The sequence below is a fragment of the Daktulosphaira vitifoliae genome, unplaced genomic scaffold, assembly GCF_025091365.1.
Source record: "Daktulosphaira vitifoliae isolate Bord-2020 unplaced genomic scaffold, ASM2509136v1 Scaffold_4, whole genome shotgun sequence".
NCBI classification, from domain to species: Eukaryota; Metazoa; Arthropoda; class Insecta; order Hemiptera; family Phylloxeridae; genus Daktulosphaira; species Daktulosphaira vitifoliae.
In genome coordinates, this window is record NW_026099575.1 from 13,491,350 (window position 1) to 13,513,918 (window position 22,569).

Below are 22,569 nucleotides of genomic sequence, written 5' to 3' on the forward strand. Positions count from 1 at the left end.
TATACAATATATGATTTTCTGCAATATATACGAGTACAAATTATTACGATTAGTTCGCTCCTAGAATCTTCATTACACACCGAATACATGTTTATCTTTTTATACAATAAAATATCCTCCGGTATAATCAACAAAAGCTTTATAAAATACGTTCAATAAACTTCTTGTTAAATAGATCATTTGATAATTTCAGCATTATTTTTGTTATAAGAATAAAAAGTTAATCAAATTAACAAGTATTTTATTAAATCAAATAAAAAAAAATGGTTTAGCTAATAAAAAAAAATATCTCCTATAGATATATTGAAAAACATTTGTTGACTTCACCAGGGAGCTTTTTCAATATGTACATGTGTTATTTTAAAATTTGTTTTAAAAAGTTTGTTCGGAAAACATTTGTAATTATTGAGTTTTTCATTTATTAAATATTTTCAAAAATTATGCATATTTCTGTTTATGAAAAACATTTCTTTAAAATTTCGTTTTTCAAATTTTGTAACTGACTTCATTCTTTAATAATTGGGTCAGTTGGTACAATCTATTTAAATATATTATATAATTATTACCCATAAAAATAATTAGTATAATTTATTCCATTTAGAAATGAAAATTATAGAGTCTAAGAAAGATTGTTCACATTCTCTCTTTGACATTTTACATTTATTTATAGATCTATAAATAAATGTAAAATAGTCGTAAGTGAGATATTTTTCAAAAAGAATACGATATATTTTTTATGATTTTATCAAAAAAAAATTATTTTATTTTAGTACAATTCTAAATAGAATACCAATCGCAATTATTGAACACTACCTTAAATTATAAAAAATGAAAACAAAGTCATTTATTGTGTTTAAGTTACTTAGTGAAAAGCCTACAATAAGTTACCAATTAAGTTAACGTGAACTAAATAGATAAATTTAAAATTTATAACTTAACTTATTAACTGAACTTTTAACACGTTAGCACAGAACTTTGCTATATAACATAGAATTATGACAGATGAGTCTTACAAGTACATCCGGGGTAGGAGGGGGCGATTGCATTTAGTGCTATTGACCTTCTTTTTTCTTATCGCATTTATTTCATCTCTATTAATATAGTAAGAGTAACATCGAAAGGATATATAGATATTTGATGATCGCAAATGATTTAATACGATGATATATGGTTTATCATGTAAGTTAAATGAATAATATTTTAAATGAAATATATATAGCTGCATTTTCAGAAGGTGATTGTTCATGATTACGATTTTAGGTTGCCCCCTAAAATACGCCCCTAAGTTATAATGAACCAGTCATTTTAATGTGTAAAGAAATACGTTTTATTTATTTTTTATTTTATTTACTTCCTAAAAAAATACGAATGTATTTTTTAATATATGATCTCCGATCTCTGTTGAATAATTAATAAAGTATATTTTTGAAAAAACCAACAATTGATAACAGTAAAAAGATCAGCTGTAGCTAATTTATGTCGGACAACATATTGAAATACAGGGTTATCCCTAAAGGAATCGTAGACGATGATACCCCCCATTTGTCAATATTTATTTATTTTAGTCGCCAATTATTCAATAAATGCGTACTTAAAAAAAATGTCCCAATTTTCACATACATGGACTGGAAATTTTAACATACAATGTTTGATAAATAGTAATAAAAATGTTATAACTATGCAGAAATTTTTGCTACTTATGTTAAAATTACACCACTTGTCTGTAAAAGTAATGTGTATATTAAAAGTATTACAATGACGTATGGAAATCATTGAATCATTTCTTACAGTATAATACAAAATACGTAAAACTAATAATTAAAAAAAAACATTCAGTCAGTTATCCAAATCTAAAATATAAATTTATTTGAAAATTTTAGAATTTATAATTTTTTAGATTTGGTTTAATAATTATAAATCAATATTTTTACAATTAGTAGTAAAAATTTGACAAAGCTTTCAATAATTCAGAAAACCGAATTTTTCTTTTAAATTAATTATTTATGTGGTAATGTATAAGTAATTAAAAAATGTAATCGTATATGTAGTCTCCTATATTTTTTGATGTTAAAATCAACGGTGTTCTTAAAATTTGTATACCATGATTATTTTCCTATTGTTTATATAACATTATGGTTAATTTAGATATTTTACTATTTTCATGAGCTAAATAGTACTATTAAAATGAAATATATTATGTATTTAAGGTATACATAGTAATTTCTACTAACTACTTAAAAAATAATGTGAAATTTCAACGTTTCATGTATTTTTTAAAAATCTGTTGTTTCCTCTTTTTTGCACACCGAGTTAAATTAAACTTCGTATATGAAAATCATGGAAAATTTTGTTTAAAATTACAACTATAAATATAACTTAAATTATACAGAAATACGTACAATAATTTTTTATGTATCTTTGTTGAATTATATACCACATAGTTAAAATGTGTGTCATTTCTAATGTGATTTAAATGAGTTTTAAAAGATCAAAGAAGGACTGTAGCCCCCTCGGGTTATACATGTCCTACGCTACGATCAGTATTAAAGAATAAGTGTCTTTCCACTAATTTCATGAAACTACTTACTTATTGACACTTAATTTTTTCATATTTTATTTTAAAATTACATTTAAAAAGTTCATGGTATTATTTAAACAAAATGTATAGTTCTTATACTATGTATGTACAATAATATCAGTTATTCATTAAATTTAATTATAGTGGTTGATAAAATTTAACTTAAAGGAAACTAAGCATGCCGAAAAAAAACTTTAAAATAGATTGCGAGTTTGTTGATTTACTTTGAAAAGGTTTTGAAATTACTTAAATAGGATTTTCACTATTAATCTATTTGCGTACTTTTTTTATAATGTACTGTTTTTTACCATTGAACAAAATTAGTACACCATGTACGCTATATAAACTTTTTCACTTGTATTCTGGTTATTATTAGCTATCGGCATAAATATAGAAGGTTATAGTGTAATTATGTAACAGCTTTAAAAGTATTAAACATAATATAGATTTTTTATTTTATTTTTATTCAAAAGTATCCTAGGTTTTATAATTCTTAAAAGAAGTTTGGTTTTATCCTTCCTATCTCTACATTAATTGTTGTTAACAATGAATTCACAAGAGTTATTAGTTAGTTGCACAATACTTCTTTACGGAAATAGTTGTATTTAAGTGCTCTGTCGTACTTTGTGGACGCTTGAAATATCACAAAGTTACTCATTAATATAATAATAATATTATTACATTAATCATCGATGTAATAATAATATTATTATATTGTGATGATTGCGCAGGGCGCCCTCTCTCGCTTGTTTTTGATCTTTAATTTTGTGCCGCTGTTTGTTGTCCGTTACCCATTCAGTATCATTGGCAACGACGCGTTGCAAGTACGCCAATTTCGTACGCTAGCGACAGGTGTTTTTCGGCGCTCCGAGTTCGTACTTTCTACGACTATAATTCGTCCAAACCTGTTGTGAGTATAGTTACTTTTTTACTAATATACGAGTGTTAATATAATATGTTAATATTATTAAAATATATCTTAATCCACAATCAATTATGGACAAGTCAAGTGTATTACTACACGGAAATGGTTCGTTCAGCCAACACGATAACGTTCACCAGTGAACACTGTGTAGATACTAAACTTGTGTGAACAGCGCGTGATGGTCCGTTGCTAATATCATAATGGTGGGGTTTAACACTGGTTGGTTGGGGTGAAGGGAATCAGCTGATCGTAGTGCAATGCTCTGTCGGTCGGTCGGTCAACGTTTCTCTTCGCAAAATAGAAATTTTGATTACGTGAATCAGATTTTATATTCTATATAATTAAATAAATTAACACTTTACACGTGTAAAAATCTTACTGAATCTTTTTTTTAGTATTAGGATGCTTAATTTCAGTGTTAATCGATGAATTTAATTTATCACAATGTATATTGTTAAAAAAAAAAAATAGTAATTTTAATTATCCAACTATTTATGAATTTTAATTTATATCATGAAAATAGTAAATAAAAAATTAAATTAAATAAAAAATATCAATTGGTCTCCTAAACTCCTTCGATTAATTTATTAATCGACATTCGAGTATACTAAATTATAGATATCGATTTACGAATTGTACGTGGCTATTATATTTTATTAACAGCATATTCAACAATTTAAAAATACTTCACCACTTTTTTACAATTAAATAATTTTATGTAAAAATAAACCTCTATCTCTGCTCTACATAAGTATATAAAGTTGTTCATCAGCTTAAAATTAAATAACATTTATTTATTTTGAAACATAAGTATCAATAAATATAAACTTTGGTGTCGTCTTAAAGAATATTATTAGTATATTTAATTCTAAAACATGATTATTATTAGTATTATAAATTGCTTTTGTTAAGTATTAATAAGTATTTATTATAATAATTTAATAACTATCCAATTTAAGACAGAAAAAATTTCACATAAATATATTTACCTATTAAGTTTTAAATATATTATACACGGATCAAGTCAGGTTATAATAGAAAATGTTAGATGTAACCTTTTTTTTATAAGTATCACTTGAAAGTGATTGATTTGTCACTTGAAATCAAGTTTAATTTTAAAAGATATTTTTTTTTTCAAAGATTTTAAACATTTCACAATAGTAGGTCATTTTTTTTTTTTTTTATTGACCGAAAATTCAACGATAGCTAATTTTAAACAATTATTTAGCGATATAAAAATACTTAAACAATTAGATTTATTTAATGGTATGAAATAAATGCTTTAAAAGGCTCATTATAAATTTAATGCCGTTTACCAGTTTTAAGTATTCAAATTCTTTTAAAAGTTATAATTTTAATGAGTAGTGGTAGTTAATGTCATAGAATATTTTCCCGGAAGTAACAAACAAATCATTATATATTTTTGGAGGAAAAATATTCAATAACCTAATTTGAATTTGAAAAATCAAAAATATATATTATAATAAAAAATTATTTAAATTAGTATTAACGTTTTCTTGATAATCAAAACAATTTTAATTCTATAATCTGATTTTTAATTAGGTGAAATTTCTTAACATTGCACAATCAAATGTAAACGTGTTATTGCTTAATGATCAAATCAAAATAACAATAAGATAAAATAAAAATATGTTGGACTAGGGTTATCAGCATTTTTGATTTGCCATGTTATTTTAAAATCCGATTTTGGCAGTTTACATAGTATAAACCAGCACACTTTATCTCGTTTAATAACTTTAACTAACTTAACTTCCTAGTTTACAAATAAACCTATACCTTTTAGGCTAGAAAACGTAACCCTCCCTGTCCCAAAACTTATGCGTCAACCTAAGTTATTTACTGAAAATGGTTTTTCAGAAAAATTATGATCAAGGAAAAAAGGTCATAATAAAAAAATTTATGTTTACTTATAACAAATATCTATTTAAATTTAATAAAAATGTCCAACCCTCCGCCCTAAAAAAAAGTTATATACGTGCCTACTACACCATTAATTACACCCAAAGAAAAACCTCAATCAAAATTGAAAGAGAAATTTTATCAAGGGTTTATGATAATGTTTTATTAATACGAACAAAATAACTATTCTTATAAATAATTATTGTTCAAGACAAGAAAAAAAAATATCATATTGATAAATATATCATTGATTCAATAGTAATGATATATTTATCAAATTGAACAATGAATTTATTATATAGATCGAGGTTTTTCTCTGGGTGTACGATATAATATCAATTAATATACCTACATAACACAACATATACCTGAACATTAATAACTCTATTATTAATATTAACTATATGAAATTAACCTAGAAATAACACAATAAATTTTATTTCTGCTATCCGTGACCCGACGGCACAAAGCCAACATGCCTCCCCTTAAATAACGTTTCTGATATTTAGAATTTTGTTAGTATCAGTTGCTGCAGAGTTTATTTTTCATCGACCAATAGCTCATATTCAAATAAAAAGATTTAATCTAGGATTGTATATTTTGCATTAGTTTTCTGTTAGTAACACAAAAAATCTCACGAGATGAAACGAGACCTCCCTCCTGGCCACCTCCAAGCACCACTGGTGTTATTTAATATTTTAACTATTAATTAGAAATTAATTTTAGTACACATTATGATAACTCTATTTCAACTTTCAATTAAATTATTTAGACATTAATTATTAACTATTGTTTTTAGGTTTAAATCGTCTTTGATGGAGTCGTTATCTTCACATAAGGCAACAATCGATTGGATTGAAGTCAATGGAGTTGCCACTCGAGTGTTGTGTTGTGGTCAAAGAATTACCGAAACTGGAAAGAAACCAGATAAATTGGTTTTGTTTATATGCGGAAATCCTGGCGTTACGTTATTCTATAAACGATTTTTAGAAAAACTGTACAGAACTACTGGAATTACATGTTGGGTTTTGTCCCATGCTGGTATATGCTCAACTTTTTAGTTAATTGTATTATACTTGGTTAGATTTATGAAAAATAAAACTCAATTTCACTCCTCGTTTTCTTAAATATTCTTGTTCATTTTTATTTAATGGGAAATAGTATATTGTCCAACAATTTTTCAAATACAAATATTTTAAAGAAAGGTAAGTTGCCCTATATTGCGACAAAATCCTTATAATATTATATTTTGGGATATTATTATACAACTAATAAACTTTGTGATACTTTTCCGTGAATTAAGAAATATTATTTTGTTTTTATAAAATAGTACAACATAATAACAGTAGTATTTTGTTTATAAATGTAAAATAATAAAAATTGAAATTAAAAAAATATACACTATTAATTTTATAAAATTAATTTAAGTCTTTTAATGTGACATAACTTAAAAATTCTTATAACAAAAAGAACCAGAACAGTGGGAACAGACAGATGATAACTGAGTGATTAACATCATTAATACCAAAAATCGCTTCGATTTTAAATCTGCTCAACTTCACAATAATTTGTAAAGTGATGAATTTTTACAGAACATTTTGCGAATTTCAGCTTGAAAGTCAATTACCTCATAGAAAAAATATTGTAAATTTTTCTTTGTTTTGTCCATCCTAAAGTACTCTTAAAATTCTTTAATTTGATATAGATTAGATTAACAAAGTCGTCCCGGAACATTTTTTAAAATCAAAAATTATGTAAATTTTACAAACTACTTTTTTTTGTTTTGTCGCCAATTATTTTATAAAAGAACAAATATGAGATAGATTTTTTAGCTTCGGTGCGAATCGAATTAATTTTACTATGATATGTTTTTTTTTTGTGTCTATTACCACTTTTTCTCAGTTCTCACCGAGCCGATTTCTTTCAACGATACATCAAAAGATCACAAATTGTATCTAATTGAAGATATTACCCTCAAAAATTGAAAAAATTCCCCTCGATCTCCGTAAATGGGGGAAATATATGTTTGATATAATAAATTGGAACTTAAAAGTGATAAATTTATTGATTTTAAATATACAAGTGTACTTTGTAAAACATAGTATTATAAAATTTAAATAAGTAACTACTAAGTTCCGGTTTATTTAAAAATATTTTATAACTTACTTTTGTATTTAAAAGTAAGTGTTAATTTAAAAAAAATAAAATTAATTACATACTATAAAATCACTAATCAAATGAAATAATCATATTTTTTTTATACAATCTAAATTAATAAAAATATTGTTATGTATATAAATAATGTAAATCAGACAATGGTAAAAACTACTACAGATAAAATGGCTAAAGCAGAATGACTAATGTAGAAAATGATCATTATAACCAGTTACCTTTGGCTTAAAAATATGAATCTTTTTTTTCTGCTATCTACCTTTTAATTTTAGCTTCGATGCGAAGCTGAGAAGGTATTAGTTTTACTATAATGTGTTTTTTTTGTGTCTGTTACCTCTTTTTCTCAGATCTCACCGAACCGATTTCTTTCATCGATACGTCAAAAGATCACAAATTGTATCTAATCGAAGATATTACCCTCAAAAATTGAATATATCTCCCTCGTTCCCCGTATATGGGGGAAATCTTTAAAAAAAATCTTAACTTAAATGAAAAAGTGGTCAATAACAACTTTTGAACCAATACTTAGAAAAATTATTGACATTTTTATTATTAGACGGAAGAAAAATTGCGGCCAATTTTTAAAATCACAAAATCCTGAAAGACGATAAATTGCTGTACAATAAGTTAAAAAGTAGAACCTTTAAACTTTTTTTTAGCTCAAGTGTTAAATTGTTATCGTTAAATAGAAGATTTTATGAGATATATTTTAGATTGATATATATTCAGAAACTTTTATAATTACTATTAATAGTACATTTACGAAGAAAAGATTAATAATAGTGTTTTATTATAGTGATTTTTAAGATTCTTGACCCAGTTATGGCACGTTTTCACTGTGCCGCGACCCAACTGTGCTGGTTTTTTTTTTTAATATTGCAGTACATTTTAAAAGATTTCATTTTTTATAGGTTAAAAAACGCAGTCGTTTCGAAATATTGATACAAATTTACATATTTGTGATGTCTCTTTCAAACCCTTTCCGTTCTTAGGTTTTTCATTAAATATTTTATAAAAAGGACACCCAATAAATCATATTGTCTCTTATATACTCTGTTAAAATTTCACAAGGATCAGTGTTTTTTTTTTTGAAAATTTAAAAATGCAGAAAAACATTTTTTACATTTTAATTTTTGCTACGACCTTCTGATTGTGTTCACTATTTTGATTAAAAATATTATATTTTTTAAAAAAGGGTCTATCTGTACGAATTTTTCATACACGTTAATATAAAAAAACAATGAATTATACTATGTATATACTACAAACATAAAGCATAAAGTTACTGAAGTATAGTTTTACACTAGACTACTAATTAGTAATAAGCACAACCCTCAGATAAAATAATATAAACATACAATATCAATTTGGTCACAAACTTATAGTGACTTATGAATACTTAAATACTTTTACAATGTGACTTTTCTATGTATTAAAGATTTTTTATTTTTCCTTATTATCTAGTTCAATATACTGCTTATATAAGAATATATCGGAGTATTTTTTTTAATTACGTTTTGATAAAAGCTACGTTTTTTTAGGATTATTTTATTGCTTATAGGAAAAAAACAGAAAATTCCCGTGCACTAAGTAATATGTCAAGGTTGTTAGACAATTAATTTCTTACTGAGAAAAAATTTAAATAATAGTTAAATAGTACTAATATTTGTTGTTTAATATTTTGAAGAAACACTTGCTGAATGTTTAAATAGAAATGTGTAAAATATATCAAAATTAAAAACCTATTTTAGTCACATTCTTGGGTAGTTAAAAAAAAAATACAGACAAGATTTTATGAGATTTATAATTTTAATGAAATAGAATGTGTTGTAAAAAAAAATTTTGTGAGATTTTTTTTATCTCTAAAACTTAGAATATTTAATAAGAGTGTATCTATAAACTAAGTTGAACATTTGATACAATTATTGTGTAAAAATATGTATTTAAAGACTATATAACAATGTAAATTTTCAATGTAGAACCGGCTATTATTTTTAATATTAACATATAAAGAATATTTATTTTACATTGTGTTTTCTTTGCCTACTTATTGCTTAGGATTTGTTCGTATTTTTCAGATAACAAATACTTATGAATTCTATAGGGTTAAAATAAAAATGACAATTACTAGCGCCGTGTTACTTATAAATTCAAATGTATGAAAATCAAATTTATACTTACAGTAGTTTTGCTCCTGTTTTTTTTATTTAATTACATTTCTTAAAATTACCACACATGATACTTTTGAGGAATTTCATATACAGGTGGTTTCTAATATTTATTTGTATGCAATATAAATTTTTTAGATGCAGAGAAATCGGCACCACTGTTATTAATTAAATTAATCTTTTATAGGTCACGAAACTCCACCAAAAAACTCAGGATTCTATATTCCTAATCTTAAAACTCATCCAGAATTATATACCGTAAAAGGCCAAGTAGAACATAAGCTAAAATTCGTTGAGAAGTACGTGCCGGACAAATGTAATGTTTATTTTGGAGGTCATTCTATAGGTTCTAAAGTTATATCCGAAATGCTTAAGGACACAATAATGATTTCTAGAATTAATGTAAAAAAAGTTCTATTCTTTTTCCCAGCCTTGCAAAAAATGCGTGAAACACCTAATGGTCAAAAATTAATAAGAACCACTACTTACCTTTTAAGTACAATTTTGTTCTTTTCTTGGGTAAGATATATTCTATTACAATATAAATAGTCTTGATTATAATTTGGTTATTGCAATAAAATTGTTTAATAACAATTAATTTCATAGGCGTAACTTAAGCAACCCTCCAAAAATTTGTTTTTAGTATTACATTTGTTTTTCAAGAAAAACTCAATTTTATTTGCACCTAATATCAGTTTATATTAAACAATATTAATTAAATTCTGTGATCAACATACATAAGTATTTAAAAAGTCATTAATAATTGATAGCAAAATTATTAATTTCATAATGGCAAATTTAAATACAATGTAATAATTTGAATAATAATCATCAGCATTCCATTAATTAAGGTATAAAAACATAACATTTTTATTTCTTATTCGAATTACTTTGATTTTAGCTTTATAGAACGTTGTTAACTGGTTTAGTATCTATTGAGATTAAAAATGTTATGTATTCGCATTAGTAGCTTTGAGTTTTTTAACTAAAAAATTTAGTTGGCTTACAGAAATATGTTACTATCAGTGTTTTTAAACATTGCTTAATATATAAGACAGTATACTTCTTGACCATAAAATATACCACCTGTTGTATTAAAACTCTGCGAATTTTTATCGTATATAATTTAATTTTCTTTGAGGTTTTATCTTAATTTTATAAAAAATTTCAGTTTTTCAGATTCTACAACACGATAATTTTTTTAAATTAACTAAACATATAACATTAAATTTATAGTATGACAGGATATATATCGTATTTATCCATTCTTAAACTAATAAGAAACTGGAAGTTAAAATTAATAAATTATAGCGTTGGTGCAATAACCAGATAAGTCTAACTTTTTTAGAACTTACTTTTTGTTAGTTTTGAATAAATATGATATTTCTATGAAATTCAGTACAAAAACGAATTCTATCTTCCTATTTTTATAAAATTTCTTCTCTAAAAATTTAATTAAAAATGGACTTATCTGGTTGTTGCGCTATGCTCTTCAATTATGACTTGTAAATACTTGTCTTTTTTCATTTTTTTGTAGATATTTACATTATTTCCTAAATTTATCAAAAATTTCCTTGTCAAAGTTACTCTCTTAATAATGGAAGGTAGAATAGTCGATGACTTTGTTATACAATCAGCTGTTGTTTTAGTACATCCTACTGTTTTACAAAATGTCTTTTCGATGGCGCTAGACGAGATGGACAATGTTTACCATTTGGACACGAAGGTTTGTTTGTTTCTTTTAATTAATAATTTAACCTTTAAGGTGAAAATAACATAAATAAGATAATTAAAACCTAAAAGTTAATTTTGTTAATTGAAGATGGTTATAATAACTTATGGTTTTATTTGAAAGGAGATATAAAAAAGAAAAAAGTTTACTATTGCCTCTAACAAAAAAAAAAATGTTTCTTAACAACGTAATTAATTTTGTTCTATCTCCCTACCTTACTCTCTCTCATAATTACACCTCTGGATAAACATAGTTAGATTATTTAAATTTATCCTTTCTTACAGTTACAATTTTTGTTTTCTTTATATTTACAGCCCCTGAACGAACATGCTTCAAAATTGCATATGTATTTTGGAAATTGCGACAACTGGGCGCCGATATCGTTTTATCATGAGATTCATGAAAATGTGCCGGAGGCTGATGCTGTTTTGTGTGACAAAGGATACTTACATGCATTTGTACTCAACCATTCGGATGAGATAGCAGCTATAGCTGCCGAATGGATTAATGCAGATTTAAAAAAATGACGGATTTATTCTTTTTTTAATTTTTTTTTTAACTTGTTGTTTAATACTAACTTTTATATTTGTTAACTCTAGTGTAAGAAAATGTTATTTAAAAAAAGTGATTTTTTTCTACGAATACAATGTAATGGTTTATTGCACGTATTGGTCTTATCTTACTTCAATTTCATTTCTTACTGTTCCTCTATACCTGCTATTGAAATAAACAAACAATTTACAACCCTTTTTTTATTATTTAGAGTTAGAAACACCTTGACGTGTTAAAACATAAGCACAGGTGTGTCTTCAGGTTTTCGAGTTTTAACCGTTGTTCGTTCGACTTATTCAGATACCAACTCCCCTTCTTTACTTAAGTAATACATATTTGGTTGATCGCAATTAGTGAATCCAAAAGAGTGCAGGGCACATTATATTCATCGGGCATATATGCATATTACAATAGTAGTAAGTATAGATAATAATATTAACAACGATAGATTGGTGTGCGTTTAGAAAACAAAAAACAAGGTCATAAGCAAACGAATCGATTGATTCCCTGCGTGTAAGTCGTAGTCATTTTTATGACTACTACTAACACGATATACTGCAAACATATCCATGTAGAATTGTATGGCGTGTTACTATTATACGCAAAAGTTATTTAGTTAATGTCCGTCGACCGTTAAACAATTTCTTCGCACGTTTACAAGTTCTTAATGCACAATATATGATATATGTTTTTTTAAACACATCAGATATTTAACACCCCAACGGGTAAGAATGATTGCTAATATCACATAAAATTAAAAAACTAATTAATTAATTATTTTGATACAATAATAAAACAAAATATTAAGTATAGTTATGAAAATTATTATAGTAATTACCTATCTTACAAAATATGGTCAAAAAATCTACAGAGCGATTGATTAACTATGCCTCACAAATCTCTGAAAATATAAGAGTTATCTTTTTTTTTTCTTTATGAAATATTATGTTTCTATCTTGGGCTGCTCATTGAGTAAAATTACATTTTTATGATCATCCCGTATGCTTTAAATCAGTATCAACTTTCAATTTTCAAACGGTAACCCTAATTTTTTTTATATATATAATCAGATTAGATTTAGTTTTAAAAAAATTGTTCGTAAACATTTTTTTTTTATGTAATTATTAGTGAGCTATGATTCATTTAAATTTTGAGGATGTCAATATTACTCATGTTGATTTATAAAAGACGCACAAATTTTACGTCGCGGTACAATACACCGATAGTTCTAATTTGTACACTAAATATTAATGTTACTGTATTTACCCAACTACTGTTTTATTTGTTAAATCCCATCAACTTAAAATAGTGATACCTCGTTTAGAATTTATTAAAATTTATTTTTTTTTTAATTTTTCTTTTTTATTCAATAAAATATTAATAAAAAAAAAAACTAGGTTTCTATTTGAAAAACTAAAGTAGATATTGATTTCAGGGTTAAGGGATGAAGATGGAATTTTTATTTTTCTTGTCAAGTAGCTCAACAAAGATCTATTACAAATAAAATAATTACATATATGATAACACTAATATTTTTAAAAGTAATTCGTGAGGCATAGTTAGTCAATCACTCTGTATAATGATGACTCTTTTTTGTTATAGTATAACATACAAAGAAACATAATATGTTTTTAAAAAATCTTTTTCATTTTCATTGAATTAAATAATAGTAATAGTCAGTACAATTCTAAATTCTCCATTGATTTCTGAATGTTACTCTAGTACAGGATTTTTCAAACTTTAAAGAAAAATAGTCGCAGATCCGATTGCTCAAGTGTAAAATCTGGCTTTATTTTAATCGCAATCAGTAAAAATAGGTATTGTTTAAAGTATAACTAGTTCCCTCAGATTAAAAGTTAACTGACTCCTCGTTATTCTCTATTCTTTATAAATTTAAAATTCTGATATAGTATCTTTTTTTTAAACAACTTTTCAATATAAAAATCAATTTTACATCCTTCTATTTCCTGAATTTAACATGCTAGAACCCTCTTTCACATGTTAGAGAGTCAAAGATGGTTTTTGGCTAGGCTAATGATGGACAGGGCGAATATTATGGCCGGCTTGCAACAGATACAAGCTAATACGAATGAAAAAATCTTGTGGAATTCTGGGGATCGAACCCGAAACCCCGTGCGCCGAAACATAAGTTTATACCCACTAGACCAGGTTAATCCCCTAAAGAACTTTTCATTATAAATTAAGTAAAATAATTTGATATAAAAAAATTCATGAAGTTAAATGATTGGTTAATAAATAAAACTAGCAAAAAATTTAAATTATATTTCATAAACTGTGTGATATTTCTATCAGCTTATGTCTGTACGCAACGGTGATATTTATTGGGACGAACCGTCGTGGAAAACATCAAGAAGAGCAGTATGTATGGTAATGAAAGGGGACTTATCCGGAGCTCAAAGGGTTTTAGCGAAAAAAGAGGAAGACATATATATTGCCAACTGCAAGTGTTTCATATCTACTATAACAGTTAGTCGTCTTACTTTTTTAAAAAAATTTAAATATATTTAAAAATAAATAAAATAATAGCCAAAATAAATCAATAAAATACAAATTGACTTTATATGTATAATACTCTATACTTAATTTGTCCTAGTAATAAACATAACATATTCAACATTTATTATAATAATTAAATTTTATCACTTTTGTCTAATATTATTTTAAATTAATACTATATTAAAAATATTATAAATTTAAAACTAAAAAACCTAGCACAGTGAGGTGGTGGCATAGTTGGGTCCAGTATAAATGATATCTGACAGTGATTAAAATCACTATCATAAAAAACGCTTCGATGCAAATCTGTAGATAGTGTTTAATTAAAAAAAGAAAATTTGATAAAATAGCATGTTTTTGAATATGGTAGCTATTTGCGCATAGAAGATAGGTCGTCGGGACAAAGTATAGTACATAAAATAAGCTTTAATTTGATATATCTTTAAAAGACGCAGTATTTTCGGAACATTTTAAAAAATTAAGTTGAAAAAGTTACTATTTTAAATCCCCCCAGTGAGCAGAATAAGTGTTAGATTTTCAAAAAAAATTATATCAAATGAAAGGGAAATATCTAAGGTTTCAATACAAAAGAATATTATTTTTATTTGTTCATTTTTGAAAAAGTTATGGCAGTTTTAAGTACAAAAAACATTCCGATAAAAGGTAATTATTATCGCAAACATTACATTTTTTTTTAATTTTCGAAAGCCATTTGCGTATAGAAGATAAGATGTCGGGATGAATTTTTTTTTTCATTTGATAGTATATAACATAACCTTTGATTTGATATATGTTTAAAGGACGCAGTATTTCCGAAACATTTTCAAAAGTTCAGTTGAAAAAGATCTATGTTTTTTACAATATTTCAAGTTTTGAACGCCCCCTATATAAGGCGAAATTGTCCAATTTTAATAAAAAGTATGTCAAATGAAAGATGTACTTATAATGTATTTAGAAAAAAAAAATTTGTGCTGATATATACATTTTTCAAAAAGTTATAGCATTGTTAAGTTGAAAATTTAAAATTGAAAATCGAAAATTGTAACACAAAAATAGTGTTTTTTTAACTATGGCAGCCGTTTAAATGTAGAAGAAAAAGTGTCGGGAAAAATTTTTTTTTTCATTTTATAGTACATAAAATAAGCTTTAATTTGATATATGTTTGAAGGACGCAGTATTTCCGGAACATTTTCAAAAATTAGTTGAAAAATTTAATTTTTGTAAAAAAGTTACTATTTTAAATTCCCCCCAATGAGCAAGTTAAGTGATAGATTTTCAAAAAAATAATATCAAATGAAAAGGAAATATCTAAGGTTTTAGTATAAAAAAAATTATGTTGATTTGTTGATTTTTCAAAAAGTTATGGAAGTTTTAAGAAAAAAAAGTGAACAAATTTCGAAAATTAGCGATTTTTAAATTTGTAATTTTTTTGGATATTTCCCCCATTTGCGGTGAACGAGGGAAATTTTTTCAATTTTTAAGGTTAATATCTCCAACTAGATACGATTTGTGATCTTTTGACGTATTTTTGAAAGAAATCGGTCCAGTGAGAGCAGAGAAAAAGTGGCAACAGACAAAAAAAAAACACATCATAGTAAAATTAATACCTTCTCAGCTTTGCATCGAAGCTAAAATATTAATTTTAAATCAACATTCATTATTACTCAAATTTATATAGTTTTATTATGAGATAAAAATTTCTACCATTCAACTGATTTTTTTTTTTATAATCAGAATTTGATTTTGGAGGCTCCAGATTATACGAACAGACAAAATGTTCTTTCAAGTTGTCGTCAATTGGAAGAGCGATGTGCGACTGATAATACAAAAAGCTGGATGTCTGCAGTAAAAAATAGAGTTTTTCGCGGAATTGACAATATGAGTTTTAGCGACTATGACAAACAAATCATTCATGTAGATGCTTTAGTATACATAGGATGTCTAACCGCTGCTACAATCGAAACTATATCAGTTGGAACAGCAGCAAAAGCTGTTTATGGTATGAGCCGAGCTTGGAAAATGTACCAACAAAGTTACTCGGAAATTCTGAAAATTTATTGTACTATGTTTGAAGTCGGTAATTATCATAAAAACGTTTTAATAGTACAATATCTCAACTTAAAATTTGTTTATAAATAAACAATACATAAATATATGAGCACACAATTATAAAATGGTTTTAATTAAGTATGTCTATTTATGAACATTAATTTATTTTAGAAAAAAAATACGTAGCATAGAATTATTTCCACTCAAATAATAACTTTGCAACCTTTAACTAGATGATGATGTTCCAAAATGGCCACCTGTATTGAAATGTAAATTATCTGCATCCAAAATCAATAATCAAGTTAATAAACGAATGATTCGGTCATCAACTACATCATTTGAATTTTTCAGAAAACCGGAGTGAGTATTCCAAACATTATAAAAAAGAAAAAACTAACGTAACAAAATTAAATATTTCTATTTGTACGATCTATATACATATTATAGTATGACAGTAAAGATGACTCCTGAAGAAGCCATCAGATTGATGACAGCGGTAAGCACTGGTTACGGCGGTATAAATCTTTTCCTGTCACTTCTACCCGCGAAAATAGCTTCCATGACGTTAAATATGTTGGGATTTCGAGGAAATCGTCAAACAGGTTTGGATGCTTTATCATTCGCAAAAAATGGACCAGACATGCATGCACCTATAGCATGGTACAATTATTTTTGTATTGTATACATCATTGTGTAGTATTACTTAATTAATGACTTGGCCATTGAACATTACCTCCAAAAAAGTATAGAAATAATCACATATAAAAAATGTATATGAATATCGTACAAACAGAAGATGTTTATTTTAATGACTTGGTTGGTTTGTTCATGAACAGGTTGATCATATCATGGTACCACATGAACGTCACAAATTCGGGAATTGAATTTGACGAACCACTATTTCGAGAGAATAGGGAATTGTGTTTAAATGAAATTAAGAACTTAGCCCACAATCCGCCATTAGAGTTACGCGGCAGTTGGCTTCAAAAATTTTTCATTGGACGTTATGCTTATTTCAAAGTATGTATTAGGTTTGTGATTAAGTAGAATTAATAGTCATAAAAAGTAATTATTACCCTTGTTTCATCGCTGATTCTTTCTCTTCTTCTTGCAGGGTCAAGTAGCAAAATCCATTAAAGCTTTCGAAGCTGCATCAAGAATAAATATTTACGAGAATTGGAATGCCATGTGTAAACAGGAGTTAGGATTCATGTACGCTATGTGCTTAAAATGGGATGCTTCTTTCCAATGTTTTTTAAATGCAGCTGAAAGCAGTTCATCAATGAGATCTTATCATTACTTTTTAGCTGCCGGTAAGTTGGTTCCAATAAAATATATATACAGAGTGAACTGTTTATCATAATTCATCTAATTACTTTCAATATAAATATAATAGTGAAAAATAATGTTTTGATTCCTTTTACTCGTAATTGTATATATTTCTTGATCTATCAATTATTAATTACTTTTTAACGTGGTCGTTTATAACTTGTAGAGGTATCAACTTAATTCTTTTAAATAACTATATATACATACAGAAATGTATAAGAGACGTTTTTTTTATTTTTAATGAATAATGACTGTATTGACGGTTGAAAAACAAATAAAATGTTTAGTTTTAAATATTATAGTAACAGCACTTGTTAAGCAGGAGCGAAGTAAGAGGACTGGGGAAACTTCGACTTCAGTTTACAATTAAGCCTCCTCAGAAATATAACAGGATTATATGTATTGCCATGTAGAAATTATTTTTTGGAGGGAGAAGATTTAATTTAGCTCCCCCTCCAAAAAATAAAAGATTACCCTACGCCTATGATAACAACTATCCAAAAATGGTACAAAATTGAACGAGCATATAGAAAAATGTTCAAAATGGCTTGAATCTAGTACATTATTTTTCAAAAAAAGGAAATTAGTTGATATATAGACTGTTCAGCAAGTAAGAAAACTGGTATCTATTGTTCTCATTATTTGTAACAATTGACTTGTTTCCTAACTTTTGAGCACTTTGTATAATTAGTTTATTTTTTAGTTTCAATTTATAAAAGACTTATTTATGAGTATAAATTATAAACTAAACAAAATGTATAATAAAACAGTAATTAGAGCATCTGAATTCAGTTTTAATTTAAATTGTTGCAATAGACCTTAACTATCAAAACGTGTGATCTAGGAAAATTTATGATTTTGCAGTCTAAACAAATTATAGAAACTATAGCAAGCTGAGAAGGTATTAATTTTATCATGATGCATGTATTTATTTAGTTAACGCTTTGTTTGATATTATATATTTTAAACCATTAACTAACTAAATTATTAGAAATTTTAAAGGATTTTAACATTTGTTGAAAAAATTTCGTTTAGAAAAAAAACCAAAACTAAAAAATAAATCAAAGTTTTTATTCTGTTTAAATCTATACATATATATTTATATAATCAATATAATAAGAAATTATCGAAATAGGATAATCATTAGTCGATAATAACTTTTGAACCGTTATTTAAAAAGATATAAATATTTGTATCATAACGGTAGGAGAAGAGCGGTTTAGAAATTTCCTGAATATTATTTTTTGTTAATTGGAGTTTTAAAGATGCTAATAACTTCTAAAAAGTAAATATTTTTGAAATTACGCAAATGGAATCACTGTGTATGTTGCCATCTAAAATATAGTTGACACCCCTATAAGTTATGAAGGATGGTTCTAAAAAGTAATTAGTAAAATTTACTTTTTAATATTTAAAAATTTAATATTTATGTTTTTTGTGTGTAAATGTATGAGTTATGATAAACGTGTCACTCTTTATACTGGATAACAAAAAAAATTAAGTTAATTATTATCTATACTATTTCATAGCTTGCGCCGGAACATTGGGTTTGAGTAATAAAGTGAAGCTTATGTTAAAATATGTAGTAAAAACTATGAGAGAAGAAACGAAAGTAGAATTTTATTCTAGTTTTGTGGGTAAGAAATCAACAGACATCATAAAACAATTAAAAAAACGTATGGATGTCAATAAGAGCTATTATAAGTTAATTATTTATGAAGTCTTGTATGTAATTTATGGCGTATCAATGTTGTCTACCGATACTCTTAACACGATCATCACAGGTATGTGTATCGTTTTACTAAAAAGGCTACTCAGAATTGAAACAATACTCATAGGATTCCTTTGAAAATAAATAATATAAACTTGAAGAACATCTTTTGAGATAAGACTTATGTTCACAGATTGTAAGGAGGCGATCGACGACAACGAAGTAAATGAATCGTATCGATATATAAAAAAACTTTTAACTGTAGTGTGTCGTCGACAAATGATGGAATGCGACAGTTGTCATGGGAATCTGCTTCATGAACTGATAACTTATATGAACATTCACAATTACCAGGACCACGTGTACGCATATGCATTATATGAATTGGCTATAGAGCAGATTAATTGCCCGGAAGTTAGTACATAATTTTACAAACTTATTATTGAAAGTGATTACTTTCATAATTATTCTTATGAAATAATTAAAGTATTTCTAAGTATTGGCTACAATAAAAGGAGATACGTCCATATTTTTTCACTGGTTCTTCATTTATCTATCTTGTATTCTAAACATTAATGTACTAGGATTAAAAATTTTGTATTAAATTTGGCTCACAAATAAGTCAAATATATATCATAAATTATTAAATTTATACAAATTATTCAAAAATTGTTAAAAATACTATTTAGTAAAATATTTCAACTATTATTATGATAATCAGTTTTATAAAGCTGATAAAAAATATATTTTTATAAATCATATTTTTCCCACAATTAATTTTTAAAATTATTATTAAAATTATTTTTTTAATTAAAGCTAATTCATAAAAAGTAATTAAAAGAGTAATTATTGACTCTATGATAAGTGGTTTTATTTTTTATTCTCACACTCTTTTGAGGATTTGTTTTATTTTCACATAAAAATCACTTATCATCAAAGTTACGTTTATTGCATTATTAGTATTATCAAAACAATAAAATTAATTTAATTGTCCTTGAAATAATCAATGCATAATAAATTATTTTTATTTATTTAGACACTCCAAGAAGGTAAAAAGACCATACAAAAAATGCAATATTTCAAACGTCTATGTTATTTTAGAAATTTCTTCGAAAAACGTTGTGATGCATTGGAAGCTTATGTTAAGAAATTTAATGAATCATAGTTATCAATATGATTGTAATAACTTCAAGATATGCTAGTCACAATTATTAAGTTTTTTGGAATGATTATTATTTTAATAAATATTTTTTCTATTTATTAAGAGACAAAATTGTCAATATTTTTACCATATAATAAAAGTTATGAATTATAATTTGTATTATATTTTATTATAATAAGTTTGAAAGAATATTAAAATAAATATTGTTTATTGATAATTATACAAAATTTGAAGCAACAATGTGACCTTAACTGACTTATTTTGAACTAAAAAACCCAGCACAGAGGGGTCGCAGGCATAGTTGGGTCAAGTATAATGATATCTGACAGTGATTAAAATCACTATCATAAAAAACGCTTTGATGCAAATCTGTAGATAGTGTTTAAATTTAAAAAATTGGTGGATTATTCCAAAAGCTACATGATTACAAGTTTTATCATTTATAAATGTAATATAAGAATATATATATATATATATATAATATATAATTTTATTTAAAAAAAAAAGTATGTCAAATGAAAGAGGTATATAAATAATATTTATCATACAAAAATTATATTGTTCCAAATAATTTTTAAAAATGTATAGCAATATAAAAAAGAATTTTTTTACAAAAATATTATTTTTTTATTAACTTTAATGATAGTTTTCACCATAATAACAAACTAAAGTTTAAAATTTTTCTTTTCCATATTAAAGTATATTACATAAGTTTTAATTTAAGATATATATAAAAGTGACAGTATTTCCGGAACACTTTCAAAAGTTAAGTTGAAAAAGATAATTTTTTATGAAAAAGTTGTCATTTTTAATCACCCCTGTATTAAGGGAAATGGTCCAATTTAAAAAATCAGTATGTTGAATGAAAGAGGTATTAACGATCAAATTTATAAAAAAAAATATACCAAATGATAAGTAAGATATCATGCATCTATAGAAAAATTTTTATTGTTTTGGTTATTTTTGATACAGTTATGGCAGTTTTAAATAAAAAAAATTGAAAAAATTTCTTAAATTAGCGATTTTTAAATTTTGTAATTTTTTTGAAGATTTCCCCCATTAACTCCCTCGTTCCCTACGAGGGAATTTTTTCAAATTTTGAGGGTAATATCTTTGACTAGATACAATTTGTGATCTTTTGACGTATCGTTGAAAGAAATCGGTTTGGTGAGAGCTGAAAAAAAGTGGTAACAGACAAAAAAAAAAAATAAATAAAATAATAAAAAAAACACATCATAGTAAAATTAATACCTTCCAGCTTCGCATTAAAGCTAAAAAAATTGTAAATTTTGATATTAATTGTTTAAGTTTTTATGTGCATATCGTGTATAAAAGAATTGTAGTTCGTCAATTATATAATTTTATTAATCTCATATTTAAGTGATTAACAAATATTTTTTAATTATATTCTTAGAGTCCAATTTATTAAACTTAAAAAATAGATAAACTAAGGCCTTATTGAATAAAATTGTATTTTTAACTATTAATAAGTACAAAAATCAAACCTATCTTGTAAATAAATAAATTTCGTTATTAATAAAATTTCATAAAAATAATAAAAAATGAAAATATATTTATATATTGAAAATTGTATCAATCTCTTTGCATATGAATTTATACCTACATGATTCATTTCGATTCTGTAATTTTTTTTTGTTAATCTGATTGGTTTAAAACTGTAACAGTTTTAAGAAAATTAATATTTTTGATTTATGATTTTATTAACAATTTATGGCCAATTATAAAAAGTAATG

At 25.5% G+C, this 22,569-nt stretch overlaps 2 protein-coding genes across 3 annotated transcripts; both read left to right on the forward strand.

The window, feature by feature from the left end:
- Positions 1-3,348: 3,348 nt before the first annotated feature.
- On the forward strand, positions 3,349-12,041 carry LOC126905699 (lipid droplet-associated hydrolase). Its single transcript, XM_050685674.1, has 5 exons — positions 3,349-3,488; positions 6,223-6,464; positions 9,951-10,282; positions 11,301-11,489; positions 11,810-12,041. The coding sequence occupies exons 2-5, from the start codon at positions 6,239-6,241 to the stop codon at positions 12,020-12,022; spliced, it is 960 nt and encodes a 319-aa protein (XP_050541631.1). The 5' UTR covers positions 3,349-3,488; positions 6,223-6,238; the 3' UTR covers positions 12,023-12,041.
- A 289-nt stretch (positions 12,042-12,330) lies between these two features.
- LOC126905689 (tetratricopeptide repeat protein 39C-like) lies at positions 12,331-20,949 on the forward strand. Of its 2 annotated transcripts, none has more exons than XM_050685653.1 (10): positions 12,331-12,463; positions 14,361-14,534; positions 16,299-16,641; positions 16,847-16,973; positions 17,061-17,273; positions 17,450-17,633; positions 17,728-17,926; positions 19,472-19,726; positions 19,847-20,067; positions 20,690-20,949. In XM_050685653.1, exons 1-10 carry the CDS (start codon positions 12,446-12,448, stop codon positions 20,816-20,818), a joined length of 1,863 nt encoding a protein of 620 aa, XP_050541610.1. In that variant the 5' UTR covers positions 12,331-12,445; the 3' UTR covers positions 20,819-20,949. The 2 variants fall into 2 exon arrangements, with proteins under 2 accessions (XP_050541610.1, XP_050541611.1); XM_050685654.1 differs by lacking the exon at positions 12,331-12,463 and adding an exon at positions 12,502-12,772.
- The last annotated feature ends 1,620 nt before the right edge of the window (positions 20,950-22,569 follow it).

What these genes read in the sequence shown, in the direction of transcription:
- LOC126905699 (XM_050685674.1), top strand. Translation starts at nt 6,239, where the DNA reads ATGGAGTCGTTATCTTCACATAAGGCAACAATCGATTGGATTGAAGTC. An exon ending in TTGGGTTTTGTCCCATGCTG is followed by an intron (nt 6,465 to 9,950) that starts GTATATGCTCAA and finishes AATCTTTTATAG; the next exon opens with GTCACGAAACTCCACCAAAA. An exon ending in CAATTTTGTTCTTTTCTTGG is followed by an intron (nt 10,283 to 11,300) that starts GTAAGATATATT and finishes ATTTTTTTGTAG; the next exon opens with ATATTTACATTATTTCCTAA.
- LOC126905689 (XM_050685653.1), top strand. An exon ending in GAATTTTTCAGAAAACCGGA is followed by an intron (nt 16,974 to 17,060) that starts GTGAGTATTCCA and finishes TACATATTATAG; the next exon opens with TATGACAGTAAAGATGACTC. An exon ending in TCTTAACACGATCATCACAG is followed by an intron (nt 19,727 to 19,846) that starts GTATGTGTATCG and finishes TTATGTTCACAG; the next exon opens with ATTGTAAGGAGGCGATCGAC.